The sequence below is a fragment of the Natator depressus genome, chromosome 2 (genome assembly GCF_965152275.1).
Source record: "Natator depressus isolate rNatDep1 chromosome 2, rNatDep2.hap1, whole genome shotgun sequence".
NCBI lineage: Eukaryota > Metazoa > Chordata > Testudines > Cheloniidae > Natator > Natator depressus.
The window spans coordinates 44,473,615-44,494,233 of NC_134235.1; the positions used below are offsets into that span (position 1 = coordinate 44,473,615).

Consider the following 20,619-nt stretch of genomic DNA (forward strand, 5'->3'; position numbering starts at 1 on the left):
GGGGATATACACCTGTGATCCAGGACCAATGGAGCCCCACTGCCCTTTGGGACAGTCCTATGGCTGGCTTGCCCTTGGATTGCAGGGCTTTAGCTAAGTCCAGAGCTTGGCGCGGCAGCGCCTGCGGTGCTGGCAGGCTCACTAGGTCTTTAGTTGCCTGGGCCGCTTTGGACAACGAAAGCCCTAGGAGAAGCCGGGGTCCCCCGCTGTTTCTGGGAGCCGGAGGCGGCTCCCTGGCTGGGCTAGGGGGTCCAACCGTAGCGGTCCCCCTTGAAGCTCCAGGGCAGGCACATGGCCTGAACTGGTCCTTTGCCCAAAGCCCCCCTTCCCCTCCTTAGATGGTGCCGGAGAGCCCTTTTTCTTCTTCTGCTTCTTAAGCACTGGCGAGGGGAAACTGCCGGGCAGAGCCCAGTGGCGGCAGTGTGCTCCACACCAACACCATGGTACTGGAAGGGGAGTCCAACTGGGAGGGTTCTGATGCCAGATGACGCGCGGCCTCCATGAGGAGAGCCCGCAAGCGGATATCCCGCTCCTTCTGGGTTCTAGGGGGAAAGCTCTTGCAAATCCTGCTCTTATCCTTTATATGGGACTCCCCCCAAGCACTTTAAACAGCTGCAGGGGGGTCACTAACAGGCATCAGCCTGTTGCATGACGAACACGGTGTGAAGCCCAGGGAACGAGGCATGCCCCACTGTGGGGCAAAGTCCCAGCCAGGACTCTAACTACTAAACTAACAACTAACACTTAATCTAATGACTAAATAAGTACCTAGAGAACGATATACAAAGAAGGTAAACAAAGGGCTGTTAAGAACCGCAAGAATGCAAGACAAGGTGCTCCAACCAACTGTCACGGGTGGTAAGAAGGAACTGAGAAGGCATAGGGCCGGCAGTGCCTAATATGCCGACACATGAGCGCGGCACTCAAGAGGGCGCCACAGCCGACCCTACAGATACCGCTAAGGCAAAAATCTCCAATGAACTGTGCACATGGGAATACACACACCTAGAACAGAATCGACATGAGCAAGCACTCAAAGAAGAAGAAAAACTCCAGACAAAACTGCAGAAAGTTTTCTAAGAATGAACAGCCCTTGCTTTGCCTGCTTCTGCCATTACCAGATGGAGACTCTAGCAGGCTCCTCTCTGCAGCTTACTCCCAAGTCCACATAGTGGGTGGAGAGGGAGGGGAAGGGAGCGAGAAAGATGCAGGGAGGCATGGTCTCATTCCTAGAGCCCCCAGCATGGGGGAGGAGGGTGTCTCTCCTGCACAGTTCTGAGTCCAGTGAAATGCTGGGGAGAGGGTTGGCCCTGGCTGGGCCCCATTTTCCCCCCACTCTCTTCCTCCAACCTCTCCCCACCCCACAGGTAAAGAGTCCCTGCTTTGGCTGCTTCTGCCCCTACCAGCTGGAAACTCCCACCTAACTCTCAACTAAGATCCAACAGATGGTTGCTTCTACCTACAACATTTTACTAGCACATAAATTTCTGTACACTCAATGCAAAACAGGGAAGGAACTTTGTTAAAACATTTACCAGGATGGATAAAAGATGTGACAGAAAACTTAAATTAGGGCTCTGTACAGTCCTGTACTACTAATTTGAGTATTCTGACACAATTGTCTACTACACACTCACATGTGTTATTGTTAAAGTTCCTTCCCTGTTTTGCATTGAGCGAATGAACAGTTATTTACTAGTTAAATTTTGTAGGAAGAAGCAACATTTTATTGGATCTGTGGTAGTCCAGTGACCATTCTTACTAGATTCAAGGTTCAAAACATCATATTCCATTCTGTTAGCACTATTCTGAGGATTCGTTATCAATCAGTAACATTGAAATAGCAACAGAAATTTCTGAGATCACATTAATAAATGAGTAGTACAGCTTATAGAGAGCCATTATTAAATACACAACCTTATATACCAAGATTTATGAATATGAGAGCTAGTTTACATCTGTTACAATGTTAATCCAAAGAGTTATGAAATATTAGGAAAGAAGTTAGTGCCCATCAATTGGAACTGATTTTCAAACAATGCCACAACCATTTTAGATTTTAAAGACTAAAATACTTCCATTGTAAAAATGCAGAGTTTTTCAAGAAAAACAAAACACAGTCCAAACCTCGAAGCAATTTATCTGTATCTGATCCATTAACAAATGCTTTATTCAGATAATAGATTACTTATTCTTACACAAGGAATGCCAAATTAAATTTGTATCTCAGAGTGCAAGCATATAATAGAGGCTACGAAATATACCCATATAAACCAACACAGAAAAAATCACGTGAGAAGTATAGAGGGAGTAGAACTGGTAGAAAAGGTAGTAAAAAACTGCATAGGAACATTTCAAAATGTTTAATTGATTTTTCAAATTTTTGACAAAATGAAATTTTTTTTTAACAAAAATCTGTGTTGAAAATTTTCAGGGCCCTTTCTCTGTCAAAAATCAAATTTTCAATAAAACATTTAATCAGTTAAATCATTTTTCAACTAAAAATATAACTGAAAACTCAATTTGGAAAAATTGTACTTCTACAAGGAGAGACTTATTGCTTAGGAGTCTCAACACTCAGGTGGGAACCAGAGTCCTGCATTCTAATCTAGGCTTTCACACCCTCCATGGTTTCAAGTAAATCTGTACTAGAGTTGGGTGGGAAATAGGATTCCTTTTTAGTGAATATTTTCAAGAGTTTGAAAATTGTCCCATATTGAATTGGGATGAAAAGTCTACCTTTTGAAAATATTGACAAACCAAATGAACAGATTTTTTAGGAACAAGTCAATCAAAACATTTTGTCATAATAATTCTGTAACACTTCATTTTGATTGTGAGCTTTCTCTCTTAAAAACACTAATCAATAAAAAAAAATTTTAGCGTCTTAGCTTAAGTTTCTAAACAACAGGTCATTTCAAACTAAAAAAGTGAAAAACTGTTTCAACAACTTCAGATCTTTTTTCTTTACTCTTTTTTGAGTTAGGAAATTCATCAACATCAACCCTGTTTCATGAAGAGTTTCAGTTTTGACAAACTGGCATTTTTTTGACAACAAAAAGATGGTTTGTCAAAAAATTCCCAATCAGCTCTAGTCATAACCTTTCTAGCTCCATTTTTCCATCTTTGAAATCGGGCAGAAATATCTCTACCTCACACAAAGGAGGGTGCTGCGAAGATTAATAAGTTAATATTCGAAGATGAAAGGTGCTATTATAAATGTGAATGTATATGGAAAAATTATTTTTATTCAGTATTTCATCATATATCCTGAAAAGAATGAAAGAAGGCATGTTTATCTTGCTAATGGGGAACATATGCAAAGATGTTTTTTATTGAATCTCTTACAGAAACAATTATAGAACTAAAGTGGGTTTGGGAGAAAGATCAACTGGTCATATGAGAAGGTAAATAACATTTTGATCTCAAAAATATTAATAATAATAATAGTAATAATAACAACAACTTAATCTGCTATTAGTTTTCTTTTGGGTTGAATGGTTTGTCTGAACAAAAGGTAAATGAGATTATCATACGGTTTGTTAAATGCTTTTATGATGAAAAGCACTATACACATGAAACCCATTGGAAACCTGTGTATAACAGGTCTCCCTCTGTCCCAATACACAGAGGATATGAGTAAAAGCTGTAGCAACTCATGCTTTTACCTCTGGTGGTCCCCAGTACAAACCTTGGTGTATTTGCCAAAATGGCAGCCCTCACACAAGCACTTCCACTGAAGCATCTGGTACTGGCCACAGTCAGAAGCAGGACAGACATGGCAATTCCTATGTCAGTAACTGCTAAGTATTACTATAATTAATAATAATAAAAGTTGTTGTGTGCTAGCTGCATAAGGCAAATAAAAGTAAAAATAGAAGGGGATGTACCCATTAGGCCCTGTTCTTGGCTCTAGTGAAGTCATATGCAAAACTCCCATTTACTTTATTGGGAGAGGGATTTGTCCCTTCATGGCCACCATAGCACAAGCATAATTAAGAACTGATTGTTTGTCTTGACATAAAATGGGATAGGACATGACTTTGGCACCCGAAAAAAAGCAGGAGTAATTTAATTCTGGCAAAAATAAATTTAAAATGTCACAGGATCAACTTTATTTTAAGCAAATCCCTTTATTTTGCAAGTAAATTATTTGAAACTCAAAAGTCAAATCATATTTGCAGACTCCAAAGCACTGGACAAATATAGAGCCAAATTTGTAAAAAACCATGGTAGAACCCTGCTCAACAGCCAGCTGGCCAAGGTTCAAAGAGCTGGACTTGTTATGAAATAAAACTAAGTTATGTTTTTCATCACCAAAGTCATAGCTGTGACAGACAAAGACTTAGCTATAGTGTACTTCTTACGTCTGTTAAAATAAATGTTCGTTAACTATTTAGAGTACCTACTTGAATAATTCCTCCTAAAAATGAAACTGCTGCAGCAACTCCAATCCTCTGCATTTCAAACTCTGATAAACCTAAGACTCCCGAGTTATTGCTTGTAGTGAAATTGTTGCTTGCTGGAGAAACAAGACGCTCAACTGCATTGGCAGATATCAAGGAAGTTAAAGCAAAAGTTCCTGTAAAAGAAAAGTCACATATCAGTTACCAATAAGTAGCTCAATATTTGTTAGAGTCACTAACATTAATTTTTCGAAGTACAGCCTCTATCCAGGAATGTGAAATTTGCACACTCACTTCAGGTGTGTGCTTTTAAAGCACTTGCACTTGTTGGGTGCAAATTTCTATGTATAATATGCCATATGAGCAGATAAACTGAGTGCAAATGGTTTTTTGTGTGCAAGTTCTCTTCTGTGTGCCTGAAAATAATGGTGCTCAAAAAATGCACAAGCAAATAATGTGCACACAGACAAACAGAGCCAGGGTTGAAGCCCTTTTGAAATCTTTAATCACATTCAGCTAAAGAAGGATCATTCAATATGTTAAAGGCATTAAAGCATCATGGAAAGCTTTGAACAACAAACTGTTTAGAAAAGGTTTTGCATATATTAGTTCCACCTGAAATCATAATTTCTATTATGGTATCCCAAATACATTAGGCTCCTGAGTTCAAATGGAGAAAAAGCAGCCAGAATAAAGGTTCAATTCTAGCAATTTATTGCTCAGATGAGTAATCTTTTCCACAAGACTAGACTAAGTGAGGTACCAGGGACTATTTATGAGTAAGAATTAGTCAAGTAGGCAAAAGTTTACAGGACCAGGCCACAGATGAACTCCACTTTTCATGCAAAAAGTCTGACTAAAACAGGTCCCAATCCTGCATCCTTTACTTAAACAGAGTTCCACTGACTTCACAGAAGTTATTACAGGGGAAGGAGATTGTCACCTCTGAGTAAAGGATATATGGGGCATTGGCACATGGGGAGCTGTAGTACATGGTTTAGCTGTGATTCAGGAAAGCATCTTTATTTGGGAACGGAATTAAGCACATGTTTAACTTTAAACAATGAATCTTTAGCACATGCTTACGTGCTTTCCTGAATCAGGGCCTTTGGGATGATGGGATATGTGCAATAGCAGCATACTTCTGCTAAAATGGTTATCATGAAAATACATTGTGTTCATATTTATAATATTTTCTTCACAACCACGAGGGACAGAAACATTTCTGTATGACAGCTTAGATTGTGAAGCACAATTCTGTAGCAAGGGCTGGAGTCCAAAAGGTGAATTCTACAGCAAATCCAAAGCCATAGAATTGTAGGATACAGGGCTTTGAGTATACTCCACAAATCCTGGGCTGAATGACATTTGCTCCATTTCACCCCATGGATACTGTGTCAGTCCTGAAGTCCTGCCCTTTGTCCATTTCACCACCTTCATGCTACGTAACAAGAGTTTATTACCACCAGATATTTTTTCTGGATATTAAGGGTGCTATGTAAGATGATGAGTGAGGTACTTTTTTCCTTTAGTGACCTTTAGTTTAAAAATCAACTGCTCGTGGAGAAATTTGTAAACATTGTCTATTTTGAAACAGTTTTGCTTATATAGCCTCATATTTTTACCTTTTTTAATGAAAAGGACAAATAAAGGAACTATAAGGCTATGTAGTAACCTACCTTTACCCCAGCTCCTGCCACAGAATTATTCTCCAAAATCTAAGCTTTCATTTAAAAGAAAGTTTCTTGCTCTCCTGTGAACTGAGTATACTGATCATTTTAGCAGAAGCATCCATCTAATGTGCTTGTTCCACAATCCCAAACTGCCTCCCCAGGTATCAAAGGCAGCAGAGACTTCCTCCCTGACAATTTTTGTGTGGAGGACAGCTTTAAACAAATTGAATTTAATATTAGAATGCATAATACAAGGGATACTGTAACAATGTTATTCATGTGAATAGTTCATTGATTAAAACAACTTTTTTTTCAAAAATAAGCTTCTACAGAATTTCTAGTTTGCTACATCAGAGCAACAAAACCCAAGGATCTTGACACAGAATTCATGTCCTGTTTGACATAAATTATCTGGAGGTTTGACAATATAACATACATATGTTGGGAGACAAATTCTATGTACTTTGGAATGTACATTGGTTTCCCAGTAGACCACATAGCTCTTACGGAGCTGTTAACAGTATCGATTTCAAAACCATCTAGTTATTCAAAAGACAGTGTTTGCTTCTTAGAAAACATATTAGCCAGAGTGGAGATGTATGCAGTTGGGCTATGTGAGCCCTGCAGGGTGTGGTTGCACATGTGGTTCCAAATTGGTTGCACATGTGGTTTGTGTGTGGTTGCACATGGTTCCAAATTTCCAAGAACCATCTTCCCTCCCCTCAAAAGGCTCCCACAGCCATTCCCCTTCCCCTAAGGTGCAGGATACCCCTTTCACATTTTATCTTTGGTTGACTGGGGACAGGGGCTACTGCCCTGCATTTAAGCTCATTGTACTCGCCTACTGGAACCAAGTGCCTGTCTCTATATGTCCCCTGGTCTTCGAGAGTCACTGGGAGGCCACCATTCCCACAGACGAATTTCTTGGTGGTCCAACCTGATGAATACAATTCCCTTTCTCAGTTCATAACAGGTTTCCTTAGGGAACAAAGCAGTCAATCTAGCAGGAGCTCGGAAACACTTCTTGCCACTGTGGGTAGCTCTGCTCAAAGCAGTGGTGAGGAGGCCACATAATCACGAGCATGGCAGCTAGGGAACTCCTAGTGGTTCCTTAGCTTCTACAGTGGAAGTGATGGGGCATCTTCACCCTTCAGCTCAACAGCAGCATCTGATCAGGGGTAATCCCAATTCTACTGAAGTATTTGGAGTAGGGAGAGGGTATTTTTTGGTGAGAAGTACTGGGGTTGTGTTTTAGCAATGTGAGAAATAATGAGGTGTTTCTATAGTTAGGAACAGTCAAACTTTTAGTTGTTCCTGTTTATATTTAAAAAGGCTCTCTTTAGTTGAGCTCTTGTCTGTTAAAGTTTTAGCTTCCAGCAAATTTATATAGTCAGGTGCATAAGCCCCTGATAAACTGTATTTATAAAGGAAGTATTGATGCAGTATTCAATTATAGTGGTAGGAATGGCTCCAGTATAACCTTAACAAGGCTTTTTTTTCTTAAAAACACTTTTCTTAAGCAGAAAAAGATGTAGCTGTAAAGAAAAGGCACAAAGAAATGTGAACAGGTTAATCTGTTTTAAGACACTTCCCTCTTTCTCTCCCCCACAACTGATCCTGTGATGCTTAGTACCTTCAACTTACAATGAACTCACCAGTTGTTGAGGAAGCGCCTCATTTCACAGAACACACTCAGCAACTTGCACGATGGGAGCCTAAATGTTTCCAGACACTTACCTGTTGCAACATGGCGTCCCATTCCAAAAACAGCATAAAGGATGACAGGAAAGAGAGATCCATATAAACCAAACACTGGATGGACTGAAGACAGAACAGCAAAGGCCAGCCCTATAGAGAAGGATAATGGGAATTAGTAAACAATACATTGCACCAAGATATCAAATTACTTTACATTTGGTTTTGGTCGGGGGTAAAGTCCACAGCTTTAACACTAGGATTAAAACTACCTGCAATGATAATTACATCTATAAAAAGCTAAGGCATAAACCAACCACTAAGCAATGGGGTTTGGAGGAATCTTCTGTTGTGGGTGGATTTCTCCATAATTATCTATTAATAATACCTAGTTCTTATATAGCACTTTTCATCCATAGATCTCAAAGCACTTTACAAAGGAGGTCAGTATCATTACCCCCATTTTACAGATAGGGAAATGGAGGCACAGAGAAGGGACCTGACTTGCCCAAGGTCACTAAATAGGCCAGCAGCACAGCTGGGAATGGAATCCATGTCTCCTGAGTCCTTATCCAGCACCTTCCTCTAAGGCATCTGGGATTAGTCCCTATCAGAGATAGGATACTAGACTATATAGGTCACTGATCTCATATGGCAATTCATATGTCCGTTTTGGGGACAGCGGGACAGAATTCGCAGGCCAAAGTCCACAGAAAAGAGAGGTCCATTTTCTAAGCAGTGTGTGTGAAATGGGTCCATAAATCCTGGCTAAGGTGAACTGCAAAACTTCGTATGTTTAAGATCCAATATCATTAAAACAGTATGCATGTGCAAACTAAACAATTACAAATAAGAACATTTACATTTAAAAACAAAATAGTAACACTTCAGTGCTTGGAGTGCACACTCTGAACTACTTTGGTAACCTCGACACTGCTCTACAGAATTTAGTTCTCTTGTATTGTTTTCAGTGTCTGTGATACTATCAGTTCCTTCCTGCAGGGGAAGTACAGAAAATGGCCTGCTATTTAAATCATAATAATTTTCGCATATACATTTTAATGTATAAAGTCAGATGGGGGGTAGTCCTTGTATTGGTTTTTATTCTGCACTTACAGTCACTTACTGATTTGGGATCTTAACCAGTGTTAAGATTAAACAAAATTTGTGCAGTTTACCTTCAATGGGTGTTCACATGCTTAAATAAATAGATTTTAATCACTCAGTTCAAGAGGGATTAACTGAGGAATTGCAATGGCTAGTGGAGTGTACTGTAATGACTCTCAAGCTAAGTTAAGAAACTTCCGGCTGTAGGACGTTTACATATTTGCTACTCACAGCTACCAATCAATATGGGATTAAATACAGAATTACTTTGTTTCCTCTTAGCGCTAATGAGGGAAATGAGGCTTTAGCTACTGGGAAGTAAGCTGTCACCATCTAGTGATAAATGTCAGATTTACCAGATTCTCAAACCTCTGCAAGCATTTACTTTGTTTTTCAGTTTCCAAAAATGGTTTGAATCTGAGACTTGTGACTACTGTGGCCAGACTGTGTTTGGTAGAGCACACATGAACAAGATGTGTGCAGGGCACAAGGAGTCCAAGCCCAGGTCTACACTATGGGGTTAGGTCCAATTTAGCTGCGTTAGGTGGATTTTAAAATGAATGCGTTTACACAACCAAACCCGTTCTGTCGACCTAAAGGGCTCTTAAAATCGACTTCTGTACTCCTCCCTGGTGAGGGGAGGAGCACTAAAATCGACCTTGCTGGGTCAAACTGGGGTAGTGCAGACGCAAGTCGATGGTATTGGCCTCCAGGAGCTTCCCAGAGTGCTCCAATGTGACCGCTCTGGACAGCACTTTGAACTCCGATGCACTAGCCAGGTAAACAGGAAAAGCTCCAGGAAATTTTGAATGTCATTTTCTGAGCATGGCGAGCTCAGCAGCACAGGTGACCATGCAGTCCCCCCAGAACTGCAAACCAGCTCCAGCATGGACCGAAAGGGAGACACTGGATCTGATTGCTGTATGGGAAGAAGAATCTGTGCAGGCCGAACTCCGATCAAAAAAAAGAAATGCCAATATATTTGCCAAAATCACACAGGGCATGGTGGAGAGAGGTTACAACAGGGACACACAGCGGTGCGCGTGAAAGTTAAGGAGCTCAGGCAATCCTACCAAAAGACAAAGGAGGAAAATGGTCGCTCCGGGTCAGAGCCCCATACATGCCACTTCAATGATCAGCTGCATGGCATTCTGGGGGGGACCCTACCACTACCCCACCACTGTCCATGGACACCTGCAAGGGGGGAGTCTCACGCAACAGGGAGGAGGATTTTGTGGATGAGGAAGAGGAGGAGGAGAATGTGCAGCAGGCAAGCGGTGAATCCGTTCTCCCTGGCAGCCAGGACTTTTTCATCACCCTGGAGCCAATACCCTCCCACGACAGGATCCCCGACCCTGAAGCCAGAGAAGGCAGCTCTGGTGAATGCACATTTGTAAGTACAGTACAAGGCTTAAAAGCAAAAGTGTTTAATGTTTCATTTGCCCTGAAGAATTGGGATGCATTCACGGCCAGTACAGCTACTGGAAAAGTCTGTTAACGTGTCTGGGGATGGAGCGGGAATCCTCCAGGGACATCTTCATCAAGCTCTCCTGGAGGTACTCAAAGTCTTTGCAGAAGGTTTCTGGGGAGGGCTGCCTTATTTCATCCTCCACGGTAGGATACTTTACCACGGCAAGCCAGTAGCAAGTGGTCTGGAATCATTGCAGCACAAAGTATGGCAGCGAATGGTCCTGGGTTTTGGTCGCATTCAAGCAACATTCGGTCTTTATCTTTCTGTGTTAGCCTCAGAAGAGTGATATCATTCATGGTCAACTGGTTGAAAAAGGGGAATTTTTGTAAGGGAACAGTAAAAGGACCACATTCATGCTGGGTTGTTTGCGCTTGGCTAAAAGGGATCATCCCAGAGAACAGACACATGGTGGGGTGGGAGGAGGTGTGTGCTGCACATCCACCTGAAAACCATAGCCCCTCCTTTCAAACGTGAAACCCAACTGGCATTGCTTGCTATGGGAAAAGATGGTGCTGCAGTCTGAAACCATTCCCACATGTTACGAAGGTGTATGAAGCCAACCCCGTGTACCAAAAGGCTTACCATGGCTGCCTGGAAACCAAATACCGTTGCCCAGCCAGTTGTGATGTGTCACCATACTGGTAGGCACTCAATATAAAAGGCAAAATGCGACCTTGTACCTAAAGCACATGTGCTGTCTATTGTGAATTGCTTGATTCACTGTGAAAGAGTCTCCCTTTTGTTCTCAGAAATGTATCATCTTAAATTTTACTCTCCCTTTTTATCTTCCTCAGGTGCAAATGTTTCTATGCTCCCCCTATCATCTCCATCCCTGAGGTTATCGCAGATTAGAAAGAGAAAAAAACGCACTCGCGATGACATGTTTTCCAAGCTCATGCAGTCCTCCCACACTGACAGGGCACAGCTTAATGCATGGAGGCATTCAGTGGCAGAGGCCAAGAGAGCATTAAGTAAGGGCAAACAGCAAAGACAGGAGGCGATGCTGAGGCTAATGGGAGAGAAACGGACATGATGAAGCATATGTTGGAGCTGCAGGAAAGCCAACAAGAGCACAACCCCCACTGCATCCATTGTATAACTTGCCCTCCTCCCCAAGTTCCATATCCTCCTCACCCAGATGCCCAAGAACGTGGGGGTGGGGAGGGCGGGGGAGACTCTGGGTACTCAGCCTTTCCACTCCAGAAAATGGCTCAAGCAAGAGAAGGCTGTCATTCAAACAGTTTTGATTTGTAGTGTGGCTACAATAAGCAATGTGACCTTGTCCTTTCCTCCTTCCCTCCTCCCACACCCCACCCCACCCGGACTACCTTGCCAGTTATCTCACTTTTTTTTAATTAATAAAGAAAGAATGCATGGTTTCAAAACAATAGTTACTTTATTTCCTTTGCCAGCTGTGATCGAAGGGGGGAGGGTGGTTGGCTTACAGGGAATTAAAATCAACAAAGGGGGCGGGTTTGCAGCAACGAGAAACACACACAACTGTCATACTGTAGCCTGGCCAGTCATGAAACTGGTTTTCAAAGCCTTTCTGATGAGCAGTGCGCCTAGCTGTGCTCTTCTAATCAACCTGGTGTCTGGCTGCTCAAAAATCGACCACCAGGCGATCTGCCTCAACCTTCCACCCCACCATAAACTTCTCCTCCTTACTCTCATAGATGGAGCATACAGCAAGCAGCAGTAACAATGGGAATGTTGGTTGCACTGAGGTCTAACCTAGTCAGCAAACAGCGCCAGCGAGCTTTTAGACCGTCCAAAGGCACATTCTACCACCATTCTGCACTTCCTCAGCCTATAGTTGAACTGCTCCTTACTACTGTCCAGGCTGCCTGTGTACGGCTTCATGAGCCATGGGAGCAAGGGGTAGGCTGGGTCCCCAAAGATAACTATTGGCATTTCAACATCCCCAACAGTAATTTTCTGGTCGGGGAAGTAAGTTCCTTCTTGCAACCGCTAGAACAGCCTGGAGTTCCTAAAGATGTGAACGTCATGCACCTTTCCTGGCCATCCCATGTTGATGTAGGTGAAACGTCCCTTGTGAGCCACCAGTGCTTGCAGCACCATTTAGAAGTACCCCTTGCAGTTTACGTACTGGTCGGAAAGGTGGTCCGGTGCCAAGATAGGGATATGTGTTCCGTCTATCATCCCACCACAGTTAGGGAACCCCATTGCAGCAAAGCCATCCACATTTCCCAGAGTCACTACCCTTAATGGCAGAACGTCAGTGATTGCACTGGCTACTTGGATCATAGAAGTCCCCCCAGAAAACTTGCCCACTCCAAGTTGATTCCCAACTGACCATTAGCAGTCAGGCATTGCAAGCTTCCACAGGGCTTTTGCCACTCGCTTCTCAACTGTCAGGGCAGCTCTCATCTTGGTATTCCTGCGCTTCAGGGCAGGGGAAAGCAACTCACGAAGTTCAAGGAAAGTGGCCTTACGCATGCGAAAGCTTTGCAGGCACTGTGAATCATCCCATACCTGCAACACTATGCGGTTCCACCAGTCTGTGCTTGTTTTCCGGGCCCAGAATCGGTGTTCCAATGTATGAACCAGCCCCACTGCCACCATGATGGCCCCGTTGCCACAGTCCATGCTTTCAAGAACACCTGTGTCCATGTCCTCATCACAATTGTCCTCGTGCTGGCGTCTCTTAGCCTGGTTCTGCACATATTCCACGATAATGTGCGAGGTGTTTATAATGCTCACAACAGCAGCGGTGAGCTGAGTGGACTCCATTCTTGCCGCACGGGTAACCCAGGAAAAAAGGAGCAAAACAATTGTCTGCCGTTGCTTTCACGGAGGGAGGGAGGGAGGGTCGACTCATGACAGGTACCCAAAACCACCCTCAACAATGTTTTTGCCCCATTAGGCACTGGGAGCTTAACCCAGAATTCCAATGGGCAGCGGAGATTGTGGGAACTGTGGGATAGCTACCCACAGTGCACCGCTCCGTATGTCGATGCTAGCCACGGTATTGAGGACATACTCCGCCGACTTAATGTGCTTCGTGGGGACATACACAATCGACTGTATAAAATCGATTTCTAAAAATCAACCTAATTTTGTAGTGTAGACATACCCCTAGGTGCTTAGCATTCAGGAAAAACAAGAGCCATAACCCATCCCCTCCTCACTGCTCAACAGAGCTGGCCCACACAAACAGAGTCCACACTGAACCCTGGAAATGCTATAGCGGGGGCCACTTTGACCCACACATCCCCAGCGTCCCTGGAGGAATTCCACCTGTCTGAGGGAGCTGCTGCTGCTGGGCAGTGCTTTTCACACCCCTATATTTCACGGGCCCAATGTAGGTATAACTCAGCCCTTTGTGTTTTGTTTTTAAAGTCTGTCCAGTTATGTCCATTTAGTTTTCAAAAGTAGTTTCTCATTCCTTCTATGTTACCTAGAAAACAATGAGACAGTGCTGTCTAGTGGTTAGGACAGGTCACCAGGACTCAGAAATCCTAGATTCTATTCCTGGCTCTGCCACTGATTTTTTATGGTTTCAGACAAACTACACGTTTCAGTTTACCCATCTGTGCAATGGGTATCATCAGAAGGGTGTCATAAAGCTTAATAAGACCCTCTTAAGCATGAAATCTTCAGATGTAAGGTATTATAAAAGTTCAAAAAGTAGTCAAAAGGCAGGAAACAGATGGTAATAGTACTACTGTATTGCACTTCTTCACACTGAAAAGTAATTAAGAATGGAGACTCCAGCTCCTCCTTATTTTTAAGGAAGGAGAACCCCACAGCGGTGAAAGTAAGGCTTTCAAGAAAGAATGGCTATTCCAATGTAAAGAACTGCAAACAAGGAATGAACAATAGGTTCAGATACAATATATAAATACTGTGGTGGCATGCTTTAGTTAACTCCTTATCAGAAGATAACATTATGTGCCAGGGTTTCTTTTAAAATGGACTCGCTGGCTATCACTGGGCTTCGTGACACACCACATGGTATGCTACACTGGCCAAGCTGGCGACGTGTGGCACCACTGCAGGGAGATCACAAACGCAGATAGCTACAGAATAATGAACCTGGGTGCAAACAAGAAAAGCTGCTAAGTCCTGTATCTTATCCTGGCTTGAGAATTACTATTGAATGTGCCAGTTCCAAACTACAACTATGACAGTAATGCAGGGTCACCAAAGATGCAAATTAGGGTCAGATTACTCAGAATTACAGTTAATTTCCCAGATCTGAATATATGCATCTGAAAACATGGCTATCCAGACGGAAAGGCTGCACCATATCTTTTTGGCATCATGGTACAGAAGATAAAAATATTATCCCAGAACAAGGAAAACAAGAAGACAGTATCTCAGGTCTACTATTAATCTTGTGACTTTTGCAAATATCTCACAATCCACTATTCTCAATGCAAAATTAAATAAATCTTGCCTGAAGTCCTATACACTCAAAGAACTTCCTTGGTGGGAACCTGATGAGCATGAAGATTGTGCTTGTTGATTTCAAACATCTTTCCATTGTTCAAATCTGGATGCCCTAATGAGATGTCCACACCCCATATCTGGGACACTCAAATAAGCATTAATAAATTTGCCCTTCAATATGGTAACATACAACTCCTCCTGAGCTTCACACACATATCCAAGGACAGAATTTGGCCCTTAGACACGTGAAATGCCTATGTACAGATTTGACCAACAAAATGACATACTTTAAGTGTCCACATTTGAAAATGGGCCCCCACCGTGAAATACTCATCTCTCTAATACAATGCAAAAACAAACATAGTTTGGAAAAGAGAAGATTAAGGAGGGACATGACAGTGGTTTTCAAATACTTGACAGGCTGCCATAGAAAAGATGAAGAAATGTTATTCTCTCTTGCCACAGAAGGCAGGACTAGAGGCAGCAGGTTCAAACTACAGCATAGCAGATTTAGATCAAATCCCAGGAAAAACTTCCGAACTATAAGGAGAGTAGGACAAAGGTAGACTGCATAGGGAGGCTGTGGAAGCTCCTTCACTGGAGGTTTTCAAAAGGAGGCTGGATAGCCATCGATACCGGATGGTTTAACCACAACAAATCCTGCACCTTGGCAGGGGGTTCGACTAGATGACCCTTTCTGTCCCTTCTAACCCTATGATTCTGACACAAGGAAGAAAGGAAAGCAGCAGAATACGGACCCTGGACTTCAGAAAAGCAGACTTTGACTCCCTCCGGAAACTGATGGGCAGGATCCCTTGGGAGAATAACATGAGGGGGAAACGAGTCCAGGAGAGCTGGCTGTATTTTAAAGAATCCTTATTGTGGTTACAGGGACAAACCATCCCGATGTGTAGAAAGAATAGTAAATATGGCAGGCGACCAGCTTGGCTTAACAGTGAAATCCTTGCTGATCTTAAACACAAAAAAGATGCTTACAAGAAGTGGAAGATTGGACAAATGACCAGGGATGAGTATAAAAATATTGCTTGGGCATGTAGGAGTGAAATCAGGAAGGCCAAATCACACCTGGAGTTGCAGCTAGCGAGAGATGTTAAGAGTAACAAGAAGGGTTTCTTTAGGTATGCTGGCAACAAGAAGAAAGCCAAGGAAAGTGTGGGCCCCTTACCAAATGAGGGAAGCAACCTAGTGACAGAGGATGTGGAAAAAGCTAATGTACTCAATGCTTTTTTTGCCTCTGTCTTCACAAACAAAGTCAGCTCCCACACTGCTGCACTGGGCAGCACAGCATGGGGAGGAGGTGGCCAGCCCTCTGTGAAGAAAGAAGTGGTTCGGGACTATTTAGAAAAGCTGGACATGCACAAGTCCATGGGGCCGGATGCGTTGCATCCGAGAGTGCTAAAGGAATTGGCGGATGTGATTGCGGAGCCATTGGCCATTATCTTTGAAAACTCATGGCGATCGGGGGAAGTCCCGGAAGACTGGAAAAAGGCTAATGTAGTGCCAATCTTTAAAAAAGGGAAGAAGGAGGATCCTGGGAACTACAGGCCAGTCAGCCTCACCTCAGTCCCCGGAAAAATCATGGAGCAGGTCCTCAAGGAATCAATTCTGAAGCACTTAGAGGAGAGGAAAGTGATCAGGAACAGTCAGCATGGATTCACCAAGGGCAAGTCATGCCTGACTAATCTAATTGCCTTCTATGATGAGATAACTGGTTCTGTGGATGAAGGGAAAGCAGTGGACGTGTTATTCCTTGACTTTAGCAAAGCTTTTGACACCGTCTCCCACAGTATTCTTGTCAGCAAGTTAAAGAAGTATGGGCTGGATAGATGCACTACAAGGTGGGTAGAAAGTTGGCTAGATTGTTGGACTCAACAGGTAGTGATCAATAGCTCCATGTCTAGTTGGCAGCCGGTATCTAGCGGAGTGCCCCAAGGGTCGGACCTGGGGCCGGTTTTGTTCAATATCTTCATTAATGATCTGGTGGTGTGGATTGCACCCTCAGCAAGTTTGCGGATGACACTAAACTGGGAGGAGTGGTAGATACGCTGGAGGGTAGGGATAGGATACAGAGGGCCCTAGACAAATTGGAGGATTGGGCAAAAAGAAATCTGATGAGGTTCAACAAGGACAAGTGCAGAGTCCTGCACTTAGGATGGAAGAATCCAATGCACAGCTACAGACTAGGGACCGAATGGCTAGGCAGCAGTTCTGCAGAGAAGGACCTAGGGGTGACAGTGGACGAGAAGCTGGATATGAGTCAACAGTGTTCCCTTGTTGCCAAGAAGGCCAATGGCATTTTGGGGTGTGTAAGTAGGGGCATTGCCAGCAGATCGAGGGACGTGATCGTTCCCCTCTATTCGACATTGGTGAGGCCTCATCTGGAGTACTGTGTCTAGTTTTGGGCCCCACACTACAAGAAGGATGTGGAAAAATTGGAGAGAGTCCAGCAAAGGGCAACAGTGATGATTAGTTGTCTGGAACACATGACTTATGAGGAGAGGCTGAGGGAACTGGGATTGTTTAGTCTACGGAAAATAAGAATGAGGGGAGATTTGATAGCTGCTTTTAACTACCTGAAAGGTGGATCCAAAGAGGATGGATCTAGACTATTCTCAGTGATAGCAGATGACAGGACAAGGAGTAATGGTCTCAAGTTGCAGTGGGGGAGGTTTAGGTTGGATATTAGGAAAAACTTTTTCACTAGGAGGGTGGTGAAACACTGGAATGCGTTACCTAGGGAGGTGGTGGAATCCCCTTCCTTAGAAGTTTTTAAGGTCAGGCTTGACAAAGCCCTGGCTGGGATGATTTCGTTGGGGATTGGTCCTGCTCTGGGCAGGGGGCTGGACTAGATGACCTCCAGAGGTCCCTTCCAACTCTGATATTCTATGATTCTATAACATTTCATCATTAGGATGAAATTCACCCCAGTGCAGAGGACAAATACAAAGCTCTCTACGTCTCTTAAACTGTACTTAAGCCCTTAAAACAGAGCTGAAGAGAAGAATAGGGGTTAGTGTGGCTCTTCTGCACTGAGGTGAATTTCACCCCAAATACAAGCCTCTTGATTTTAACTTAAAAAAACCCCTCCCTCTTGTAGCAAGGCTGGAAACAAAGGATTATCATTACATTTTGGACCTAGCTTTCTAATGTAAATTAAGAGTATGAAGCCATAAAATCATTTATTTAGATTTAACATTAAAAATAATATATAGAAAAGCTCTGAGCACACTGTTAATAATTAGAGTTACAATATCCACCCAGCAGCATTATGACTAACATACAAATTAATTAACTCTCCCAGTGAGCAACTTTACGTAACAACTTACCACAGATGGCCCAAATAAAAATGGAAAAACTCCAGAAAATCCTCCCAAACCCAAATCATACCTTCATCCTTCCCAAAATGAACCCTACCAAGTCAATGGTTTTTGCAGTATCCTGGGAAGATCATTAGGCTTGGGCGGATCTGGGCCAAGTTGGGGAGCAATTTAGAATCTGCACTAGTTTTCTACTTTGTCTTCATTTTTCCATCAACATTTGTCTTGTTTATCAGCAGAGCTGCTCCTTTATATTACTGAGCATACAAGCCTGTGACTTGAAAGCAAAAATGTAGATTTTTGTCTTGATGATGACACAGTTAACTGTTGACTCTGCTTCTATAATACGTGACCATGGATTGTTATGACAACAATGGTAATATTTTCTATTGTAACTAAGTCACAAGACCTACTTTGTGGCAATACATTGTTTGTCATACATCTCCAAGGCGGTGAATGTAAGTTGATTAAAATTTATAAAATGGAACAGAAACCAAACCAAAATGTAAACGAACAATATCCATTTAAAAATCAGATTTTTTTAAAAAAACGTTTAGTTATCAATGCATATCACCTTAGATGTTTAAAACAAAGAATTTAAAATGTAATTTATGGATTGATCAGAATCAGTGATGACTGATATTTGGCTTTTGCATTTTGCCGTGCTTGTTGTTGACAGTGAAAGTTAGCTGGATTTGTTTAAAGTTTATGTTGAGCCAGTTTCATTTCCTTATTCTCCTATCTCACCATAATCCTACATTAATGTTTGAGTTCCAAACAGTAAAAGAAAATGTTTGAATCCCAACATACAATGATTTTCATTGAAATAAAAAATAGAAAACATTTCTATTCATATTAGATTTTGTAAGTTTCTGTTTCATCCCACTCCTACATTTTACACCAAACTATCTGAGTGCCCCTGTAACTAATATTTGAAAAAACAATATCAAGTGAAACAAGAATTTCAGGGAGTGCCCTTTTCACTAGGAAAAGCAGCAAAAAGGTAAAAGAGGCTCCACTGTAGTAGTTGGTGTGTGTTCTCCCATTTGTGTCCTTCTTGCAATAACACGAGTCTTTATGTCTCATGGTCCATTTCATCTAAAATTACCTCCCCCTTTGTTTTTGGTATGGAACTGATCAAAAAACAGGGGGGCGGGGGGAAGAAGGGGGAAGATTGAAAAAATTATTTCAATTTTTTGTCAGTTTCATTTTTGATGGAATTTTCCAATCAGCTTGATTATTAACTTTTTCACTGTTGCTGAACATGGTGGTATTCCTTGGATGCACCTCCAGTGTTGCTCCATGAACCAGCCACATCACTTGAACCACCACACCCTGATGTTCTGTTGAAAGAGCAATGCTTCAGAATGACATATCTGGTATGTGAGGCACTCTGGACGTGCACATTTTTAACAATGTTACCCACAGTCAAAGTTGAAGAAGTCAGAGTCATGCATGCAGGAGGTCCTGGGGCGTATAGACCCCACCCAGTCACAGCCATAAAATCATTCACAGGGAAATTGACTGCCTTCTCAAGCTGGGTTGTTTGGTGGCCTCATAACAGCTGTGGAGATAAAAAGGCTGCAGGGCAAAGGGCAGGGTATGGCTGCCAGAAAGGCTGAAGAGCTTCTGAGAGTGGGAGTGTTCAGCTGCAGATTGGTGAGAAGCCATCCAGGAAGCTGGACTTCCAGGAGAAGAGGGCCCCAGGATGAGACTCTGAAGAACAGCCTGTAAGAGAGGCATGGTAGCAAGCAAGACAGGAAAACAGGAAGGGGATGGGAGAAATTGGTACCAACCACTTTATACAGAGTCCCTAGCCTCGAATCCAGAGGAATTAGTGGACCTGGGTTCCCCTTTCAAACCCAATAGGGTTTTTTTTTGTTAAACCTTGAACAAGTGAGCCACACTCAAAGAGGCCAGGGACTCTAAGCCCTTTATCTAGGGCAATTGGTCTCCTGACATACTGTACTCTTTAGCACACAGAGGGGAGAAGACTACCATGACTCAGCTGAAGGGCCGTGGTCGTAACAAAACTTACTAGACAGCAACAAGTCCATCAAAGAAGGAAGGAAACTGAAGCAAAGTTGCCATGTCACCCGATGTCACCACAAGACGGCGCCTGAATGCCAAAAGCAACCTCTGACATGAAGCCTTTGAATACTTTGTTAGTCCACTGGAACTCGGACCTTTACATCCCTGGGCATGCACTGAGAATCTGTATGAATGTGAATCTCTGTAGTAGATAAATATATATTAACGTGCTACCGTTCATAACTCTGGGCTCAGATCATTACTCTTTGTAAGAAGTGAGAGTTTTTCTTCCATAAGGAATATACTCACTTGGGCTGTAAATTACATGGCTGCTACAACACTCTTTAGCTCTGCTTCCAAGGAAGCGTATTCATCTTCATCTGCACATACTGTAGTTGTGCATCTACAAGACAAGTCTTCCCCTCACCCCATTCTTACATGCTGGAACACAATGATTTTACCCGATTAACTCAAGTGAATCA

At 42.7% G+C, this 20,619-nt stretch overlaps 1 protein-coding gene across 1 annotated transcript in view; it reads right to left on the reverse strand.

Moving 5' to 3' along the window:
* SLC26A7 (solute carrier family 26 member 7) overlaps window positions 1-20,619 on the reverse strand; it is a 158,258-nt gene that overhangs the window by 91,639 nt on the left and 46,000 nt on the right. The window contains exons 4-5 of the mRNA XM_074944113.1: window positions 7,817-7,927; window positions 4,406-4,582 (exon numbers count right to left, since the gene is read on the reverse strand). Of these exons, the coding sequence (XP_074800214.1) occupies window positions 4,406-4,582; window positions 7,817-7,927 (288 nt within the window). The remainder of the gene's footprint in view (window positions 1-4,405; window positions 4,583-7,816; window positions 7,928-20,619) is intronic.